This window comes from Penicillium riverlandense (genome assembly GCF_028828495.1).
Source record: "Penicillium riverlandense strain IBT 135883 chromosome Unknown utg000003l_segment0_segment0, whole genome shotgun sequence".
In the NCBI taxonomy this organism is placed as follows: Eukaryota; Fungi; Ascomycota; class Eurotiomycetes; order Eurotiales; family Aspergillaceae; genus Penicillium; species Penicillium riverlandense.
The window spans coordinates 1367387-1385475 of NW_026643196.1; the positions used below are offsets into that span (position 1 = coordinate 1367387).

The 18089-nt window shown below is 52.1% G+C and overlaps 8 protein-coding genes across 8 annotated transcripts; 3 read left to right on the forward strand and 5 right to left on the reverse strand.

Moving 5' to 3' along the window:
- Positions 1–17: 17 nt before the first annotated feature.
- On the reverse strand, positions 18–2376 carry N7474_004189 (uncharacterized protein; the record flags this gene model as incomplete). The annotated part of the gene is made up of 6 exons (XM_057195604.1): positions 18–177; positions 248–383; positions 444–584; positions 634–715; positions 771–1530; positions 1586–2376. 6 exons carry the CDS (start codon positions 2374–2376, stop codon positions 18–20), a joined length of 2070 nt encoding a protein of 689 aa, XP_057053000.1.
- Positions 2377–2755: 379 nt separating this feature from the next.
- Positions 2756–4549, forward strand: N7474_004190 (AMP-dependent synthetase/ligase; the record flags this gene model as incomplete). The annotated part of the gene is made up of 3 exons (XM_057195605.1): positions 2756–3089; positions 3136–3994; positions 4048–4549. The coding sequence occupies 3 exons, from the start codon at positions 2756–2758 to the stop codon at positions 4547–4549; spliced, it is 1695 nt and encodes a 564-aa protein (XP_057053001.1).
- A 195-nt stretch (positions 4550–4744) lies between these two features.
- Positions 4745–5673, reverse strand: N7474_004191 (enoyl-CoA hydratase/isomerase family protein; the record flags this gene model as incomplete). Its single annotated transcript, XM_057195606.1, has 4 exons — positions 4745–4856; positions 4927–5279; positions 5346–5405; positions 5464–5673. 4 exons carry the CDS (start codon positions 5671–5673, stop codon positions 4745–4747), a joined length of 735 nt encoding a protein of 244 aa, XP_057053002.1.
- Positions 5674–6039: 366 nt separating this feature from the next.
- Positions 6040–8262, reverse strand: N7474_004192 (fungal specific transcription factor domain-containing protein; the record flags this gene model as incomplete). Its single annotated transcript, XM_057195607.1, has 3 exons — positions 6040–7113; positions 7162–8008; positions 8132–8262. 3 exons carry the CDS (start codon positions 8260–8262, stop codon positions 6040–6042), a joined length of 2052 nt encoding a protein of 683 aa, XP_057053003.1.
- A 192-nt stretch (positions 8263–8454) lies between these two features.
- On the reverse strand, positions 8455–10092 carry N7474_004193 (putative actin-related protein RO7; the record flags this gene model as incomplete). The annotated part of the gene is made up of 1 exon (XM_057195608.1): positions 8455–10092. The coding sequence occupies one exon, from the start codon at positions 10090–10092 to the stop codon at positions 8455–8457; it is 1638 nt and encodes a 545-aa protein (XP_057053004.1).
- Positions 10093–10423: 331 nt separating this feature from the next.
- N7474_004194 (crossover junction endodeoxyribonuclease) lies at positions 10424–13181 on the forward strand (the record flags this gene model as incomplete). Its single annotated transcript, XM_057195609.1, has 3 exons — positions 10424–10437; positions 10554–12087; positions 12147–13181. The coding sequence occupies 3 exons, from the start codon at positions 10424–10426 to the stop codon at positions 13179–13181; spliced, it is 2583 nt and encodes an 860-aa protein (XP_057053005.1).
- A 763-nt stretch (positions 13182–13944) lies between these two features.
- N7474_004195 (diacylglycerol/polyprenol kinase family protein) lies at positions 13945–15066 on the reverse strand (the record flags this gene model as incomplete). The annotated part of the gene is made up of 1 exon (XM_057195610.1): positions 13945–15066. One exon carries the CDS (start codon positions 15064–15066, stop codon positions 13945–13947), a length of 1122 nt encoding a protein of 373 aa, XP_057053006.1.
- A 467-nt stretch (positions 15067–15533) lies between these two features.
- On the forward strand, positions 15534–17558 carry spb4 (ATP-dependent RNA helicase SPB4; the record flags this gene model as incomplete). The annotated part of the gene is made up of 3 exons (XM_057195611.1): positions 15534–15817; positions 15872–16378; positions 16430–17558. The coding sequence occupies 3 exons, from the start codon at positions 15534–15536 to the stop codon at positions 17556–17558; spliced, it is 1920 nt and encodes a 639-aa protein (XP_057053007.1).
- Positions 17559–18089: the final 531 nt, after the last annotated feature.

Here is an 18089-nt window from a genome sequence, read left to right on the forward strand (position 1 = left end):
GTATCTGGGAATACCCTTCACAGCTTGGATAGTATAGTCGACCCATTATCCCCGCTCCCCTTGACAATCTCCTCTTCCCAGTAATTCGGGTTGAATGTAATCTTGTTCAACGGATTCAGGCGATGAGCCCGGTTATATAGGTCTTCATAAACACGGCCATCATATCGACCAAGTGCACTGCTCCGATGATTCCAGGCATTAGTTTTCTTTTCATTTGTTACTTATTCTCTATGAGAGGGGGGATTACCTATCCAGTAGATAGTCGGGAATCTTCCAGGAGTCAACCAGGTTCACGGCGTGAGGCCGAAGACGCGCCATCAAGTCTTGGATTCGGGCTGGAAGGCGGCTGAGGTCGTCTTGGGAGACGGCATTGCAGCGGAAGACTTTTCGAGCTATTGTTAGCCAAGCGCAGCAAGGATGATGGACACTTGGTTCCTGCTTACATTCGAAGCCCTCGTTTTCCATTGTGTACAGGGCAAATAACCGGTACAGATCCCACATCACGGTCTTGTTGGAGCCAGAGAGACTCTTGTCGGTGGAGAGAGCTTCAAAGAACGTGGAGACCAAGATCGATTGGGATTGTGCTGTTTATGTGAGCAATAGAGCTCATGTATTCTGCAGATTTAATCTTACCTCGACTCAGCTTGTGCAGTTGGATTAGCAGTTCATTCCAGTTCTTCTTCTCTAAAACTCGCTGCTCATATGCGTCATATGCCTGTATCCCGTTAGCACGGATTCCTCATCCTCGACTTGAATCGCTGTAGACACACCAATGCAGTGGCACGATGCTCAAAGCTCTTGGCAATATCTTGATCGTTTTTCAAAACATTATATTGAACCGGGCGTGGGTTTGCACTGCTTCGCGCTCGAATGAATTCCTTGAACCGCGCATCTGTTTCGTCAGCAGTAGCGGTATTCGGCGACTCGGCCGCGGCAGTCATCTTCTTAATCAGATATGCAGCCACCTGCTGAGTGATCATCCAGTTGTCACCCTCGACCGTGGGCTTAGACAGGTAGTCATTATTGAGTTGGATAAGACCGCTTCCACCACCAAAGCCGTGTCCGCCCAACGCACGCCGACACGTCTCGATCCCGTCTGCCGCAAGCATTGTGCAAAGGCTCTTCAGTCCAGAAGACATGCTGTGCATATGCGCCAGTGTCCGGAAATTGCCTTGCTCAACCTCATGTCGCGTGTTCTCATATACTGTCCGCATTGCCTGGCCGGTGTAATGCAGAGCAAAAGTAGTTGCTAGCAGAGGCATGATGCGGATTTGGACGGTAGGATAATCAAGGACCGCCATTTCTGGTCCCTTCTTGTCCCCGTCGCGGTCTTGAAATTGTCGACGGATTGCGGTGTAGCGCACTGCAACGGTCACCGCGCGCGCGAGGACGAGTCGCGCGTGGTGAACGATGTTTGCGCGCACGTAGGTCAAGGATCCATAAACCAATGCAGGCTGTTCTGGCTTCGTGTAGATACCTGTGTCAGGGTTGACACTGGAATAGCGGGATAACATCGCAGAATGAGGAATTCTAACAGCATGATATTAGCAAGTTTCTTTGGTCGGTGGAGACCTTGAAAACAAACCGGAAGTTCTCGAACAGCATATACGCGTTATCCATGGTGATATATCCATATTTCGGTCCGATGTCCCCAATCACGACTCCATTCAGAGGCTGATGCGTCTTCATATCTCGCACTTGCACAATGAACGGGTGAGGCCCATGGGACACATATTTGTCTGGAGAGCCTGGCTCAGGCAGAAGAAGCTGAGCAACGACAATGGCATGATTGGCAAGGCGGCCCAAACTTCCATTCCACCATTTGCTGGCTGTCAAAGTAGGGCTGTGCAGCACGAACTCCTTGGTGCGACTATCCCATCGCGCCTCGAGCTCCAGTCCGCGAACATTACTGCCATGGCCGAGTTCAGTTTGTGCGTATGCGCCGTAGATCTTCCACGACTCAATCAGAGGCTGCCAGTATGCGCGCTGCTCCTCGCTTGCCTGCTCGCGGATTGTGGTAAGGAACATCTCCATCTGTAGTAAATATGGTGAGACATCGTCCACCAGGTATTCAGCCATTTTATAGTCGACAGTACTCCAGGCATGTTTGTCTGCCAGTCGACGGAGCAGCTTCGCTCGCGCCAGCCCTAGTTTGAAGCGTTCGGGTCGCGACAAGTTTTGTTGTTTTTCTTTGGAGAATAGTGGTTCTTGCTGCAACACTGGGAGGACTCTAGCCTGTCGCTCCAGAAATCCGTCGGCTGAGAGTAAGTGTTGTGCCAGCTCATTCACAGAAACACTAGACTGCTCTCGCTCACGAGCAAGTGTTGTTGGCCCGTCGGGCTGGCAGGGACGGAGGCGATCAGTGAAGTCCGGCATTTTGGGCGCTTTCAGTCCTTCAAATCACAACAATAAAAATGGAGAAGACGATCACCCGAGTTCGGGGCACACGACTGCTTCATAAACCTTCCGCTTTCGCTGCAACCGCCTTGGTTAATTGTAGTGAGCTGCAAGAAATCAGCGAGTGCCGAATGCCGGCCGGCCTCCCACTCCCACGCGGGGGAGAGCGTGGGGAAGTAGCCGAATGAAATAGTCAAATATTGGGCTATGATTGGATGTCTACTTGGTAAGCGGATTTATACCGAGTCAGTTATATACTCCAATGCGCTCGCCCGGGGTAGAGGGGGGGGCAAACGAGCCATCCTTAAGGCGGGGAAGACGAAAGAAACTCGAATTGCTTCGCGACAAAAGCAACAATATGGGCGACCGCACTCTATTCGTGCCTTCACATGTGGGCGAAAATGTTTTGCCCAACCTTCCCTTTTTTCACAAGCTCTTGCGGTACGCGCAGCAGTCACCTTCGCCTGTTGCAGTCCGCGACGTGAACGCCGGGATCGAGAGAACCTACCACCACGTGCTCTCAGATGTTGTGGCAGTTCGCAATGAGTTGGAAAAGACACTCAGTGCAAAGGCTCGTCAGGATCTGGCTGAGGACAAAGAGGTGTATATTGGTTTGATAGCGCCAGGTGGCTATGAGTATACTGTTGGCTTCATTGCCATCCTAGCTGTCGGCGCCGCAGTGGTGCCCATGGGTAAGTGTCTTCAGCCACACAATAAGCTATGACTGATCAAAAACAGCGGCCACATTGCCTGTTAATGAAGCCTCGTACTTCTTGCTAAAGGCAAAATGTGTAGCTCTTGTGGCTAGCACCACCTGCGAGACTCTAGGGCAGTCCGTGGTGCACTCCATGGGCGAGAATAAGGGAATCCGTATTCCCTGCTTCTCTCCGATCGCATCCTATTTCCGTCCTACACTTCTCCCAGCATATGACGTTGTTATCTCTTCTAACCGCATCCCGGACATGAACGGCGCGAGCGTTGTTATCTTCACCTCGGGCACGACTGGCCCACCTAAGGGCGCCGTCCACCGCCGCACGTATGTCACAGCCAACGCAGAAGCAGACGCAGCCCATTATCGTATAACGGAAAAAGACACCGTTCTTCACGTGGTTCCAGTTCATCATGCCACAGGTGTCGGGCTGACTTTCTTGCCTTTCATCACGGCCGGTGCATGCATCGAGTTCCGCAGCGGTAGCTTCGACACGGCGTGGACCTGGGAGCGCTGGCGGAAGGGAGGTCTTACATTCTTCTCTGGGGTTCCTACTATCTACATGCGCATGATGCGGTACTACGAAGAGAACATCGCCAATCAAGCTCCTGAGGTGCGGGAACAGTATGACGCTGGTGCGCGGAATATTAGGGTTATGCTCTGCGGTACATCTGCACTTCCAACACCAGTCTTTGAGTTCTGGCGGAAAATTCGAAAGGATCCAATTCTGACTCGATATGGTTCCACTGAGTTTGGAGCCGTCATCAAGACACCTTTGAATCATGAAGGCACGCCGCTGAATAGCGTCGGCATCGTTTCCGGGGCAGTCTCCCTCAAGCTCGATGACGAGGGCCAAGTCCTCGTGAAGGGTCCGTATATATTTGCCAAGTGAGTAATGAGGTTTTATTGGAATTCCCTATTTTTCTGACCGGTTATTCTAGATACCTTGATGACGAAAAGGCAACGAAAGATGCGCACGATGAAGATGGGTACTTCAAGTCGGGAGATATTGCACGTCGTGAAGGGAAATACTACTTTATCCTTGGTCGCGCCTCACTTGATATCATCAAGTCAGGTGGTTACAAGATCTCTGCTCTTGACATTGAGCGCGAAATTCTGGGTCTGAACTATGTCTCCGAAGTCATGGTGGTTGGAGTCGAAGATGAGGAATTCGGACAGCGTGTTGCGGCCACTATCAGCCTGAAGACGGATCAGAAGACTACCCGTAAGACTCTAACTCTTTCAGAGCTCAGGGAAGATCTTCGGGACAAATTGGTTGGGTACAAGATGCCAACTATCCTGCGAGTGGTCGAGGGTGAATTGCCCAAGTCGGGGACTGGGAAGGTGCAGAAGAAGATTCTGGGTCCGAGGTTCTTCCCTCCAAATTATCGGGAGCTACCTGAAGTGCAGGTATGGAGTAAGGATAAGAAGAGCAAGTTGTAGATTTTGCACATGTTCCGTATAGACAGTTTGCATAGCAGCTACGTCTAGATTGCATGCACTTTTTCCATCAATATAGGATGGGCAGGATAAACTGTTACTTAGCAAACGCCTGTTATTCTCGGTGGGAATGCGGACTTGTTCTTAAAACACAGAGAGCACAGTTGATGATTTATATACAGCAAGTGTCTGGTACCATTAAATCTTGACCTTGGCCGGGGCCGAGGTCATCCGGCTGTGAACATAGCTAATCCTCTGGAATTTCTTGATTGCGTCTCCCCAGAGCTCCTGTCGAAGTAAGGCATATACCCTAAGATTTCAAGTTAGTATTCCTTTCCATAGTCTGAAGTCGCGTTGAAGAACAAAAGATTTAAACTTACCCCATCTTCGCCTTCGGTGCCCACTTCGCCGCGAGCTCCAAAGCAGCATCAAGCATCTGCTCAGGCTCAGCAACGGCGTCCACAATACCTTCTTCCAGGGCTTCTTTGCCGGTCCACTTGTGCGCTTCCAGGAGCATTTTGCGGGCGACCTGCGGACGCAGCTTCAGTCGAGGCAAGGCACCAATGCCGTCAAAGTGCAGGCCCAGATTCACGGGGGGCATTGAGATGAAACCTCGTCGTGAGTTCATGATGCGATAGTCATGCGCCAATGCCAAAGGACAGGCGCCACCAAAGGTGTGTCCTGTAATAAGCGCAATCGTGGGGAACGGGAAGTCGAGGATGGTGTGGAGGAGCTGGATATATGTCAGTATGAAACTCCAATTTATCGTTGATCTCTTTCAAGAAATAGCGGTACTGACAGGATAAAATCCATCTGTATTAGCGAATGGGTTTTTATCTGACTCGTCCAGCTCCAGGCCCTGATACAATTTGTCAGATTTACTTGGACCGGGCCGTTTTGGCTGGAGACTTTCATACCGTGCACCAGAACTTGGCATCATTTCCTCGAGTAATCACCGCACCCTCAGAATTCGGACCCAGGAGCTTTTCAACGGTGCGATATGCCCTAATTATCTCCTGGCAATACCACGAGTTCAGTCGGTTCTCCGGGGGCTTCTGCATGGTCAGGATGAAGACATTGCCGCGTCTCTCTAAAGAGAGGTTGCGAAAGGTTGGGATATCTGTCATGGTGTCGGTTGCTGACGAAATAGGATTTTAGATATTCAGAATATGGCAAATCGTCGAGTGTAATAAGTGAGTTCCAAGGTTGCTCTGGGTTACTGCGTTGTCCCCCGCATTAACCGTCCCCCGGATTGTGATTTTGTACCGAAACGCCGAGTGCCGAAAAGTGGGGGAGGAGAAACCGCGATGGAGTTAAGGATAACAGGGCACACTGCTGACTATGACCCGAAATTCACAATAGCTTCGGGCCACGGTTAGCTGAAACCTGAGTATGAAGGTCTATCTGGAATACCTAGCATTCTTTTTCTCATGGAATTTTCGGTAGTTGGTATACGTTGACTGGAATAGAGAGCAGAATAGCTAGTAATTAAGCTACCAAGTAATGTCACCACTCCAATCCAAGTCTTTGAATAGCCAGTCTCCCATTCCCTGGTATTGATTATGAAAGAAGCCATCACTAGCTATATCCTGGGACATATCTCCCATAGCAAAGCCGGTGTTCGGGTCCAGGATAGTTGTTAGCGGCCGGTAATCGTCTGTCGACGCAGGAATGGTAGTGGCATCCGGCGCCCGGGATTCGGTCAGTTCGCTAATATTACTAGGATCCAGGGTCCCGGCTGCGGGGAGTACTACACCGGTATTTTCTTCGTTTCGACCGGAAGTTCCCATAGGCATATAATACTCCCACGCCCATGAGAGGCTAGAGCCGAAGCCGTCAAAAAAGGGCTGTTGCTCCCTGGGAAGAGCCATTATGGATGATGACTCGATGTCTGCCCTTGTGCTTTGCTGTTTATCAGCAATACTTTTCAGTGCCCTCAGACTGCCTTTCGCAGAGGACCATCGTTTGGACAGTTCCTCAAGAGACAGGTAAATGAGTTGCAGACTGCCAACCGCGTGCTCCCATAACACCGGGGTGCCATTGCTCGAGAGCAAGCCTATCCCAGCTGCCAGAAGGTGGAATGTGAATATGGGTCCGAGAAACTGAATCTCGTCCCGAGCAAGAAAATCTTCAAAAATCCTTGCTACCATCGAAGACGCAAGGACGACTGCTGGTGCAGGCGAGTTGCCGGGACTGGGCCGAAACATGATGGCCAGACAAGTGAGGTACGGAATTTGAAGTTGGCGAGCTTCAAAGTTGTACGAAGCTAGAACAGGCCCTCGTTCTCCTCCTGACCCACAATATAGCCGCAAAGATGGGTCAAGGTCCCCTATCCAGCGATAAAGACGATTTTCCATGTTCTGTCGTACCTGGCGCGTGAGGACTTTGCGCCGACAGCATTGAGTAAGGTGGCCGAGAATGGAGCTAATCTCGACATACGCAATGAAGAGCGTCGCATTTGAACTTGAATCATGAAAGTCCTCCATACAGGGTGGTGCTAATTCGCAGTCTTCTATATCAACTGCAAGAGGGCGACCTTGACCGGCAGAGATCAAGCAATCTCGAGCCTTGTTCCAGTCAGTAAGCGGCAATTATCAAGAGCAGCTTGAACTTACAAACAAAGTCCACCATAGCCTGCGTCTTAATGCAGCGTCTCGTTTATTGGTCGGTTCCTTATGCAGACCAACTTGGTGAGCCAGGCCTACACCCACATATCTCCAAAAGCCACTGGTGTTGGTGGAAACATGCTCAGGACCTTCGGGGGTATACCAATGTAGAATGCACACTGCTGCAACAACAGTAACCGGGTTTTTCTCGTACCCAGACCAAAACAGCGCCTTTGCACGCCGGTAAAACTGCCGGGTGGAGGCATATGCTGTCACAGACGGTGCAGAGGTGACGCGGCTGGCAGCGACGAAGACTGATTGGAGAAGGAGAATCGACGGTTTCTGGGCGCCGCTCTCTTCCAGCCAGCTCCGCTCAATAATCGGCATCCAGGGCGAGCATCGTTCCATGAAAGTGTTGATCAGTCCATCGCGGATGGATCGCGGCGGAAGGTCAAAAGCGCCCTGCAGTCGGAGCAGTTGGATATCGTCCTCTGTTGGTCCGTCGGCGTCTCCAGTTGGATAGGATCTCGCTTGATCTTCGTTGATTACTACTGTATCTTCAAAATAACGAGATCGAGCCATAAAACTTGAGCTCGGGGCTGATGAGTATGGATTGGAGTCCGAGCGTGGCGCATCATTGTTTCTTGTCCATTCGGCGGATGGTAAGGAATGGCCGCCACTTGTCGAGTTGGGTTCGCCTGGAGAGACAAAAGAGGCCCTGCCAGTTTCAGTTGGCGTGTTTGTCTCCCCAGATTCTGTCCAGGTCATTCGACGTCTTCGTCTATCCTCTTGAGGACTCTCGGCATTGTGGTCGCCAGCGCTGGTCTGGGCCCGTTTCCTTTTCCGTTCACGTTGACTAGTTGAACGTTATTCATTGGATCCGCTGATTGATTTTTTGTCGTCTTACATACTAGCAAGGCCATTGATGCCGCTGGCAGTTCATACATGTCCGATTACTTCCGTTGAAAATACACCGGACCTGTCGTGCAGATAGATCAGTATGGGCCAGCCAGAATGCTTCACTGGTTGTCGGTTTACCTTCTTCTTATTACAGGCCACGCATGCCGCTGGTGCACGTAGTGGGGGTGGACTAAATGTCGCTATGTCCATTGAATCGGGGCATTGTTAGCTGGAATGGATGAAGTGCCGTTCGTGGTGTCGGACAGTTATTCCCCGCGTTGCCGGGCCGAGGCTAGTTTCGATCATTCATGGCCTACTTACTAGAAACACAATCACGACAGTAGAGATAAAAAAGGGTATCTAATTGTTGCACTAGCGCATTTTGTACATGTTGATAGTCTTTCAAGCCCAGCCTGCCAGTGTCCAGCTGGACCGGTCACCACCTGCTCGTAGGCCCGACCGCCGATCAAGTACCGGGGGCTCCGAATCCCGAGTCGCACCGGCGAGTCCATGCTGCAAGAACTTCTCGCGGTCGATCTCGACCATGCCTCGGATCTTCAGGCTCGTCGCCAGGCTGGCCCCAGCCCAAGCGCCAAGGGACTCGACCTCACGAATTACGCCCTGGATGGGGACCGGAATGTCCTTGTTCTGTCTACGCAACTTTTGCTCCACGAAGTCGAGCTCTGGTTCTTCCTTCGAAGGGTCTGGTCGCTCGCCATCAGTGGACGATGATGCATCAATGCTTGCGGGCCGCTCCGGTTCACTATTGGACGCTTGTTTCTCCGTAGCCAGTCTGAGCTCGCGTAGCCGCTGTCGCTGGCGCTCAAGGGCTTTTCCTCGAACTGGAGTCCAGCCATGCCGGTCAATCAGCAAGGATACCTCATGAAGAACCCGCTGTCGAATTCCGGGGATTCGAGCACCTCCACCCACGAAGACAATGCGCGACATGCATGTCCCACGCGTGTCGGGCGACAATGCCAGAAGAGCGTTGTAGACAAGTAAGGGTATCGAATTCTCTTCGTCATCAAACTCATCCTCTGGGACACCTGGTGCAATGAGGACTTTCTCAACGGGTTCAGCGAGACGCGAAAACGGCACGTCCGTGTACTCTTGTTCAGGATGGGTTGGCGAGGGAATCGAGACGGTCTTGCTGGAAAGCTCGTCCAACGCTTCATCTCCTGCTTGGCTCTTGCACCATGCCAATCGGCTGGTGACGTCCTCGCAATATGCGAACCCGACTGAAATCTCATCCGCCGAGGGCTTTTCTGGGTCGCTCGAAGCCAGGCGCGTGAGAAGACGTCCCATCTCCTGCAGTACGGCCTTCATAGCCCTCATACTTCGCTTTGTCGTGATTTCTCTGTATTCGTAGATTCCTGTCACAGTCGTCTCTGCCCACCCAAGGTCAACCACCAGTGCGGACCGTAATCCCGCAGCCGTGGCCGACATTGTGGCGCTGGACAAGAGAGTGATTGAAGGGAAGCGCCAGCGACTGAACAACGTCGATAGGAGTGACGATAATAGCGGATGCGGAATGAGAGAAGGCAACACCAGTACCAGGCGGGATACGCCTGCGTCCGTCAGGAGGTACTGATTGTAGGTATCCCGAAAGAGGCGCTCGATCTTGTCCTCAACAAGCCCCAGGTCGACATCTCGTAGATTAGGTCTCCATAACTCATATGTGCGCGTCCAGTCCTCGGCATTGACAGGATGTGACGGCGGTGCCGCGCCGGCCTTGCCTTCGATCCAGCCCCTGTAGTCTCCTGCTCTCCTTGATTCTTCAGGCCCGAAACCTAGCACACACATCGGGGTGCTATTGCCTTCAAATCCAGCTCGAAGCCACCGAGCGCCTATCTCGAATATGATCGCATCGTCTTCGTTTCGAAAGGAGGAGCCCGGGGACGTGCTGGTGAACGAACCCGAGCGCAGTTGCTGTTGTGGTGTTTGGGGGGAAGATGGACGGAAGGTCTGACTCTGGCGCAAACTCGAAGATACTGCAGGAGTGGTGCGTTTCGTATCGGAAGACGGGGTCGCGCTGGCCATGATGCGCCGTGGTCCAGCTCTCGCGTTGGGCTGAAGAACTCAGGATAGACTCGGTTCACCGACGCGCAAAAAGTGTGTCTAGCTCCATCAGAGTGAATTTTTCAGCAATTGGTGTTGAGCGGACAATAATAATAATGGGAGAATGAGCAGTAGAAAGAAAGAAAGACAGTCGAGGGGTCAGAGCGACCCGGCGGATCTACTCTCGGGCCGGGTGTTTACTTTCGCTTCCTTCTACGACTGTTCGTCATCGTCACTCTCTTCCTTTGTCTTGACCTCTCGCTGCCTTGGGTGGTTTCCGCTTGGGCTGATTTGGGTTCTGGAGTTCGCTGGCATGGGTATCCCAGGGTGAGTGACATCCCTACGAGGTCCCTGATCCTGCGTTGAAAATATATATTTTTGCGCGTTGTTATCATCATCGCCAAGGGCAACAAAAACAACGACGAATCTAACCGTACTGGCAGTCTCATCAACGCTATTGGCTCGGGGGAGCGCATTTCTCTGTCCAAATTAGCCATCACACATTTGGAGCGCACCGCAAGGCCCATCCGTGTCGCAGTCGATATTTCCATCTGGCTGTTCCAAGTCCAAGCAGGGCGCGGGGGCAAGAACCCCGAGCTGCGCACACTATTCTACCGACTATTAAAGTTCCTGTCTTTGCCTATTCACCCTCTTTTCGTGTACGACGGGCCTCACAAGCCCCCTTTCAAGAGAGGCAAGGCGGTCTCCGCACGCAGCTACGGCAATGCGCCCATCATTAGGCGGTCCAAGGACCTGATCGAGCGGTTCAAATTTCCTTGGCATGATGCTCCCGGCGAGGCGGAGGCTGAATGTGCGCGCTTGCAACGCGCTGGCATCGTGGATGCGGTGATGAGCAATGATGTCGACACCTTGATGTTTGGGTCTTCTTTGACGATTATGAATTTCTCCAAGGAGAGCGGCAGCGGGACTTCTGCCTCCACCCATGTCACCTGCTATGGCATGGGGAAAGAGGGATATCCCTCAAATGTGCCCCTAGACCGAGCGGGCATGATCCTGTTCGCTATGCTCAGCGGAGGCGATTACCTACCATCTGGGGTGCCCAAGTGCGGGAGCAAATTGGCGGCAGAGATTGCCAAGGCCGGCTTTGGTGAAGATCTTTTACAAGAGATCACTTCGCATGGTGCAGATTTAAGTTTGAGATTGAACGAGTGGAGAGAACGGCTGCAGTACGAGCTGGAGGAAAACGAGAGTGGCTACTTCGCGACCAAACACAAAGCTGTCCGGATTCCAGAGACATTTCCTGATCAGACGATACTCGAATTTTATGCCGAGCCGAAGGTGTCCGGTGAGGAAGAAATGGCTTCCTTGAAGCGCAAGCTGCGGCATGCGTGGGATCGAGAAATCAATCCTTGGGATATCAGAGTATTCGCCGCCGACAATTTTGAGTGGAACTACCGTTCGGGTGCAAGGAAAATTATCAAGCTTCTGGCCGAGCCTCTCGTTTCCTACAGACTCCGTCTTCAGAGACCTGTGTCGACGTTGGCGCCGGGCCAGTCACTGGCCCCCGACTGCGACATACCCATGCTACAGAAAGTCTATAAAAGTCGGGTCAGTTTCGGTACGGATGGTATGACAGAGCTTCAGCTGGATATGCTCCCCATCGATGTTGTCGGCTTGGACCTGTTTGCCGAAGAGCCGAATCCTCCTCTTCAATCCCAGGAAACGCTCCCTTCGCAAAGCACAGTTCACTCAGGAGACGAGGAAGAAGACGTAGAGATGCCTCCTCCTCAAACGCCCACAAAATCTCGCGTGACAAAGCGATTTGACCCCTGTGCCTCCGAAAAAGTCTGGGTCTTTGACACGGTGGCTCGACTGGGTCTTCCCGAAGTTGTGAAGAAGTGGGAGAAAGAAGAGGCCGAGAAGGCTCAAAAGGCTGCTTCTCCAAAAAGAAGGCGACCAGTCGACGTACAGGGCCCAGGAAGAAGGGACCCATCGATCCGGGAATGCAGCGAGGAAGTATTTTGAAATATGGCATTCTCACCAAGGAGAAGTCAGAATTATCGACTTCGAAACAGGCACATTTGCCAGACGCTGCCGCTTCGACATCGTCAACTAAGCACAATCTATCCAGACCCCAACGCCCATACTCGCCCCCAGAGTTTGGGGATGAAGATACTTTTGCACCCACCATGTATTCCTTCCAGGAACCTACAAGTGAAGTGTGCTACTCTTCGCGAGAGGTTAATGAGGTCTTGAGCACATTTTCAGGTTTACCTATCATGTCACCAACTCCGGGTGTCAAACGCCATCCTATGACGAATCAGAGTCGGGTCAGAACTCGTCGTGGGATCCTAGGTGGTGGCGGAGTTGATCTTGAAGAGTTGGATACGCCTATTACTGGAAGCGATGTCTGCCCATCACAAACTGCTCTTCCCCAGTGGATCAAAATGAGCTACTCTGTCTCTCAGCCCCAGGAGACAGGGAAAGCCATTCTAAAAACGCCTGTTCGTTCTACCCTGACCGGGCATCGTCCTCGAGAGAAGAAGCAGGGCTGCCCTGATCGAGAGGAAAGCGTCCAGGTCGAAGAATCACAAGAGGCTGTCGACTCATTATATTTGTCTCCGAGCAAACAACATATTCGTCACAAAAGCCCGGTCCGGCGAAGTTCGCCAAAGAAAGTTCGGACCCCCGATATTCTTGTTCCTTCTCCAAGAAACCAGACCGCGGACTTTCTGCCACCTGAGCGGCCAACACGTTTGGCCGATCAGTCTTGTGCGTCAGGTGCAAGGACTCTGGTGACTACGGCCCAACGGCAGCTACCTTGTGAACATATCACGCCATCGAGTAATAAGTCATGCAAAACAAACAGAAAAAAGGCATCAACACCGAAACCCAAAACAACATCCAAACGGGCAAACGATCACTCAGAGCTGCAGACCATAGGACATGTTGAAAATATCACGACACAGGATGGCTTTTGGACGGTGGAAGCTGCGGGCTCTGAGGTGGCTGCTGAGTGCAGTTCAGGCGGCGATCAAGCTATCCAGAGTAAGAATGGCAAAGAGGGCAAGAAACGCATCCCACGAGTTAGCATTCTTGACCTAATATAGACTACGGTCATAATTAAGTACCAATATGTTTGATCTTTCCCATCTCGAATACAGTTGTAGCCAGTTCATTCAAATTTTCTTAATCCCGAGATTCTTCCTCTAAAGTCCATCCAAGGGGGCGTAATAAGCAGCACTTGCGATGAACTTTGTAAGTAGAGACACAGTAGACCAGGACAAGGGTGATGGATATCAGAAAGCAGGGAGCTCGAAACTCGAAATCCTTATACATTGAGAGGGAAGGGAGAGCGGGGTTAGAAACAATAAATTAAAAAAGAGAATGTCAACAGCCAGAGTTGAACTCCTGGTATGCAAAAAGATACCAGCCGTCCAGAGGTAGAGGAGCAAGTCTAGTTCCCAATAGGGCGGTTACATGGTAGGTCACTCCACTGTAGAACCGGGTTCTAATGATATATTTAGTAAAAGTAGTCTTGCAGTGGTATATATAGGAAATGTTTTCCCACAGAAACATATATTCTCGTATAAACTCTCATGCAAATGGAGTATATCGACGACATCAGAGACACCCAGCGTAACAAACGAGTGTACAAGGTTAGTCACAGCAAAAATAACAAGAGAAATGAAGATGGGAGATGATATCCGGACTCCCCCTCGTCTAAACCAAAAAAAAAAAAAAAAAAAAAAAAAAAAAAAAAAAAGGAAATAAAGCCCAAATCTGATGCAAATGCGATGCCCGAAATTGATAACGTCCAACCAGAAGAAAAGAGAAGCGGGTGACGTTTCGCGAGGCGGAAGCGTGATGTGACTATCCAAAAACCTTCAGGAAGCCCCAAAGGCCCAGTCCACTCAGGACAGGGATGGTCAGGTTATCGTCCCAGCTCCACAGGTCGATAAACTCGCTTCCGGCAGCGACAAAGCCGGAGACGACGCTCATGACGCCGAGAGCTAGGGGGCCAGTGATGACACCAGATGTGCTGTCGGTTGTCCAAGGCAGAAGGCCGCGAATACAATCCGGAAGGAGGTTCAAACGACCAGTAAACATGAAAGCGCCCTCCGGGTCGTTGGGGAACGTGCCGATGTAGGGCACGAACCAACCCCAGAAGGTGGCGGCGGTGACGACGCCAACAAACCAGGCGGCCGCGGTCCCAGCTAAGCTCTTTCCGGGACGAAGATTACGGGTGTAGCGGCCCCAGAGACGGCCGAACGTCGACGCGGCAGTGTCGCACCAGCTGAGTAGGAGAACACCCATGACGCCGACATCCTTGGGGAAGAAGCGCAGCACGGCGTACGCACCCAGGAGGTACCAGATCACACCGTTGTAGCCTGACACCTCGGTTTCGCGCATAAGCGCACCCAGCGAGCGGACATAGAACTTGTTCACCTTCTCGGAGCGGTGGCGCACGAAGTCTGTGACGGCGATAGGCACCAGTGCTGTGAAGAGCACCGGCGTGATCTGCAGCGTCTGAACACCTCGAGTGTACAAACTGAGAGTAAGGAATCCGATCGACACATGTAGAAGCTTGCGCGGGATTTCATGGCGGTGGATAAAGGAGCGGTAGCGCGTGTGGAGAGGAATGAGACCGAGCGGCGATGGGGACCGCGAAAGGTCGCGTGCACCCTTCGGAAGTCTTGAATTTGGTGACAGATAGCCATTGGAAGTACTGCCGTTACTCCGTGGTGGTGAGGCAGGGATTTTGGGATTCGACCGACGCTTCCGCGATGAGGCTGTGGGTGTTGCAGCTGCTCGCGTGCTGCGAGATCCCGTCGACTCGGATCCCTCCACGACTCCCGAAAGACGTTGCCGGCGTGCAGATGACCGTGTCTGAGGCGCTAGGTATTCATCTCGTGTCTCTGAAGGATCTGAAGCTGAGGGCGACGGAGAGATCACTCGGGGAGTCCCCGGGACCACATTGGGCGAAGAGGGCATGTCAGCCGCTCTCACGGCGAAAGGTGGTAGCGCAGGGGCCCAAAGATGGCCGACCAGAGGCCGAGCACAGGCAACAGTGCTGTGACAGGCAAAAATGCCAGAATATGGGAAAACCTGTGGCGACGCAATGGTGGGCGATTCTTTTGGGCACGCTGGGTGCGGTGTAGACCCAACAGCTAATTATGTGTGTTATATGCGGGAAAGGAGATGATAGAGCAGGTTAGATGCCCAGCGCATGATGTGCTTCGTTTCAAGCACCAATATAACTGCGGGAAATAGTCGGTGTGTCTGATGAAAGGTGCGAACAAAAGAGAGGCGCAACTCGTGTGTTGCATTTCCGCCTGAAGCCGTGAGGCACGTGACTCTATCTAATCGATAAGCCTCGTTCTTTTTATCTTTTTTTCTTTCTGCTTCGCTCCAGTTGCCGACTCACTCATTTCACTTGAACAGGGACTAGACCTATACCAATGGCTCCCAAGCCCTCTTCATCCACAAGGGCGTGGGATGGTCTCACACCCTCCCTGTCCGAATGGACTCTAGATGCTGTGGCCTCCATGGGCTTCACGCGCATGACCCCCGTTCAGGCCTCCGCCATCCCTCTTTTTATGGCGCATAAAGATGTTGTGGTGGAAGCAGTCACCGGAAGTGGCAAGACACTGTCCTTTTTGATTCCAGTGGTGGAGAAGCTTCTCCGACTCGAAGACCCGCTCAAGAAGCATCACGTTGGAGCCATCATCATCTCTCCGACACGGTGAGTACCAGGTCGTGGTGGGGTTTTGGCATAGATTGCTGACCAGTGAACCAGAGAATTGGCATCGCAGATATACCAGGTTCTTGTGTCACTATTGGAATTCCATCCTCCTTCCGCCGCTGCCATAAAGCCGCAAGAGGACGATGCGCCTCGTCCGAAATTATCTTCCTCGACCTTGAAAGTCGTCCCACAACTTCTTTTGGGCGGTTCAACAACTCCCGCGGAGGACTTGAGTACTTTTCTCAAGCGGTCACCAAATGTACTGGTGTCGACACCGGGAAGACTGCTCGAGCTTCTTTCGTCTCCGCACGTGCACTGCCCCCAGTCGTCCTTCGAGATGCTCGTCCTGGACGAGGCAGATAGATTGTTGGATCTTGGGTTCAAGGAGGACTTGCAAAATATTCTGCGTCGGCTGCCCAAGCAAAGGCGAACGGGACTGTTCAGTGCCAGTATCAGCGAAGCTGTTGATCAGATTGTGCGGGTTGGCCTGCGGAACCCCGTCAAGGTTGCTGTCAAAGTGAAAGGGACGACCGGAGCCGTGGACAAGCGAACCCCCGCAAGGTATTTGGTCACATCTAAAACCAAGGCTTTCACCACTGACTTCTAATTTAGTCTGCAAATGACCTACCTGACCACACCGCCAGCCCTCAAATTCGCCATCCTAAAGCAAGTCCTCTCATCTGTCCCACTCAAACCTCAAAAGACCATTTTCTTTGTGTCGACTTGTTCCAGTGTCGACTACCTATCTATCATTCTGCCCTTGATACTAGGCGACGACTTCCACTTGGTGCCACTTCATGGGAAACACCCAGCAAACGTCCGCCAAAAGAACTTCACCCGCTTCACCACATCCACCACTCCCGCCATCCTCCTAACCACCGATGTCGCCTCCCGCGGACTGGATATCCCGTCTGTCGATCTAGTCGTGCAGATCGACCCGCCCTCCGACCCAAAAACCTTCATCCACCGTTGCGGCCGCGCCGGCCGTGCCGGCCGCAGAGGCCTCAGCATTGTCCTCCTACATCCAGGGCGCGAAGAAGATTACGTGTCATTTTTGGAAGTGCGTAAAACCCCCGTGGCACCCTTCATTCTCCCAAGCACAGTCTCCGAAGCCGAAGCAGCCAAGGAGGCCACGGACACCGTTCGTGAGGCCGTGCTACGGGACCGTGCACTCTACGACAAGGGCCAGAAGGCCTTCGTCAGCTGGCTACGCAGCTACAGCAAGCATCAGGCTAGCAGCATCTTCCGCGTAGAAGATCTAGATTGGGAAGCCCTCGGCAAGGCATGGGGCCTACTCAGGCTACCAAAAATGCCTGAACTGCGCGAGTTCACCGGAGACAAGAAGTTGGGCGTCGATGTGGACTGGGATAACTATGCATACAAGGATAAGCAGCGAGAGCAGCGTCGAAAGGAGGTGATGGAGGAGAATTCGAACAGAGATGCGGCGCAGCAGCACGCGTCTCGGAAGCGGCGTGCCAATGAGAGCGTGGCGTGGAGCCATAACCAGGAGTCGCGGGAGAAGAAGCTCAAGCGGAAGGAGTTCAAGAAGGCGCAGAAGGAGAAGGAGAGGTGGGAGCAGTTGCCGGAGGATGAGAAGCAGAAGGTTCGGGAGACGGAGCGCATGGTTGAGGATATTCGCGCAAAGAATGAGCAGCAACGATTGCTCAATCGCGCGACGAAGACAGGCGCTGCGAATGATGGCTGTGGGGACGGGGAAGACGAGTTCCAGGGGTTTGATTAGATATCCTCCTTCTGTATACTTCTGCATAGGCAAGTCATGACCCGCGCTTTCGGACTGTATATGCGAAGGCCTATAGAGTGACATATACCCGTAGCAACTGCAAATGTCTAAAGCTCGTTGACTACTCTAACTATGCTACCGGCAATTAGTAGTTCTACTACTCTAAGAGCCCTAAATGTAGAGGGTGCATTTATAATGAGGCCATTACCTATATACCTATACGGGAGATGGGGGTCAAATGGGACGGGGGCATCGTGGGATTGCGGATGAAATCGATTTCATTCTATCCACGATTCAATTCCCTTGAGCTTTTTCATGCACGTTACTATCGACGATTCAACGCAGACAATGGGAAGACTACGAGAAAGTAGGGATGGCGAGAATTCTAGGCAAACATTGTGGATTGGAACGAGTCCTAGGAAAAAAAAAAAAAAACAATAGGAAAAAGAGACTATCCACGAACCACTCCGAGGGTGGTAGCTGTCGGGGCTCGTGGATGCCAAAACAACAACAATTGAACCTCGGGCCCAT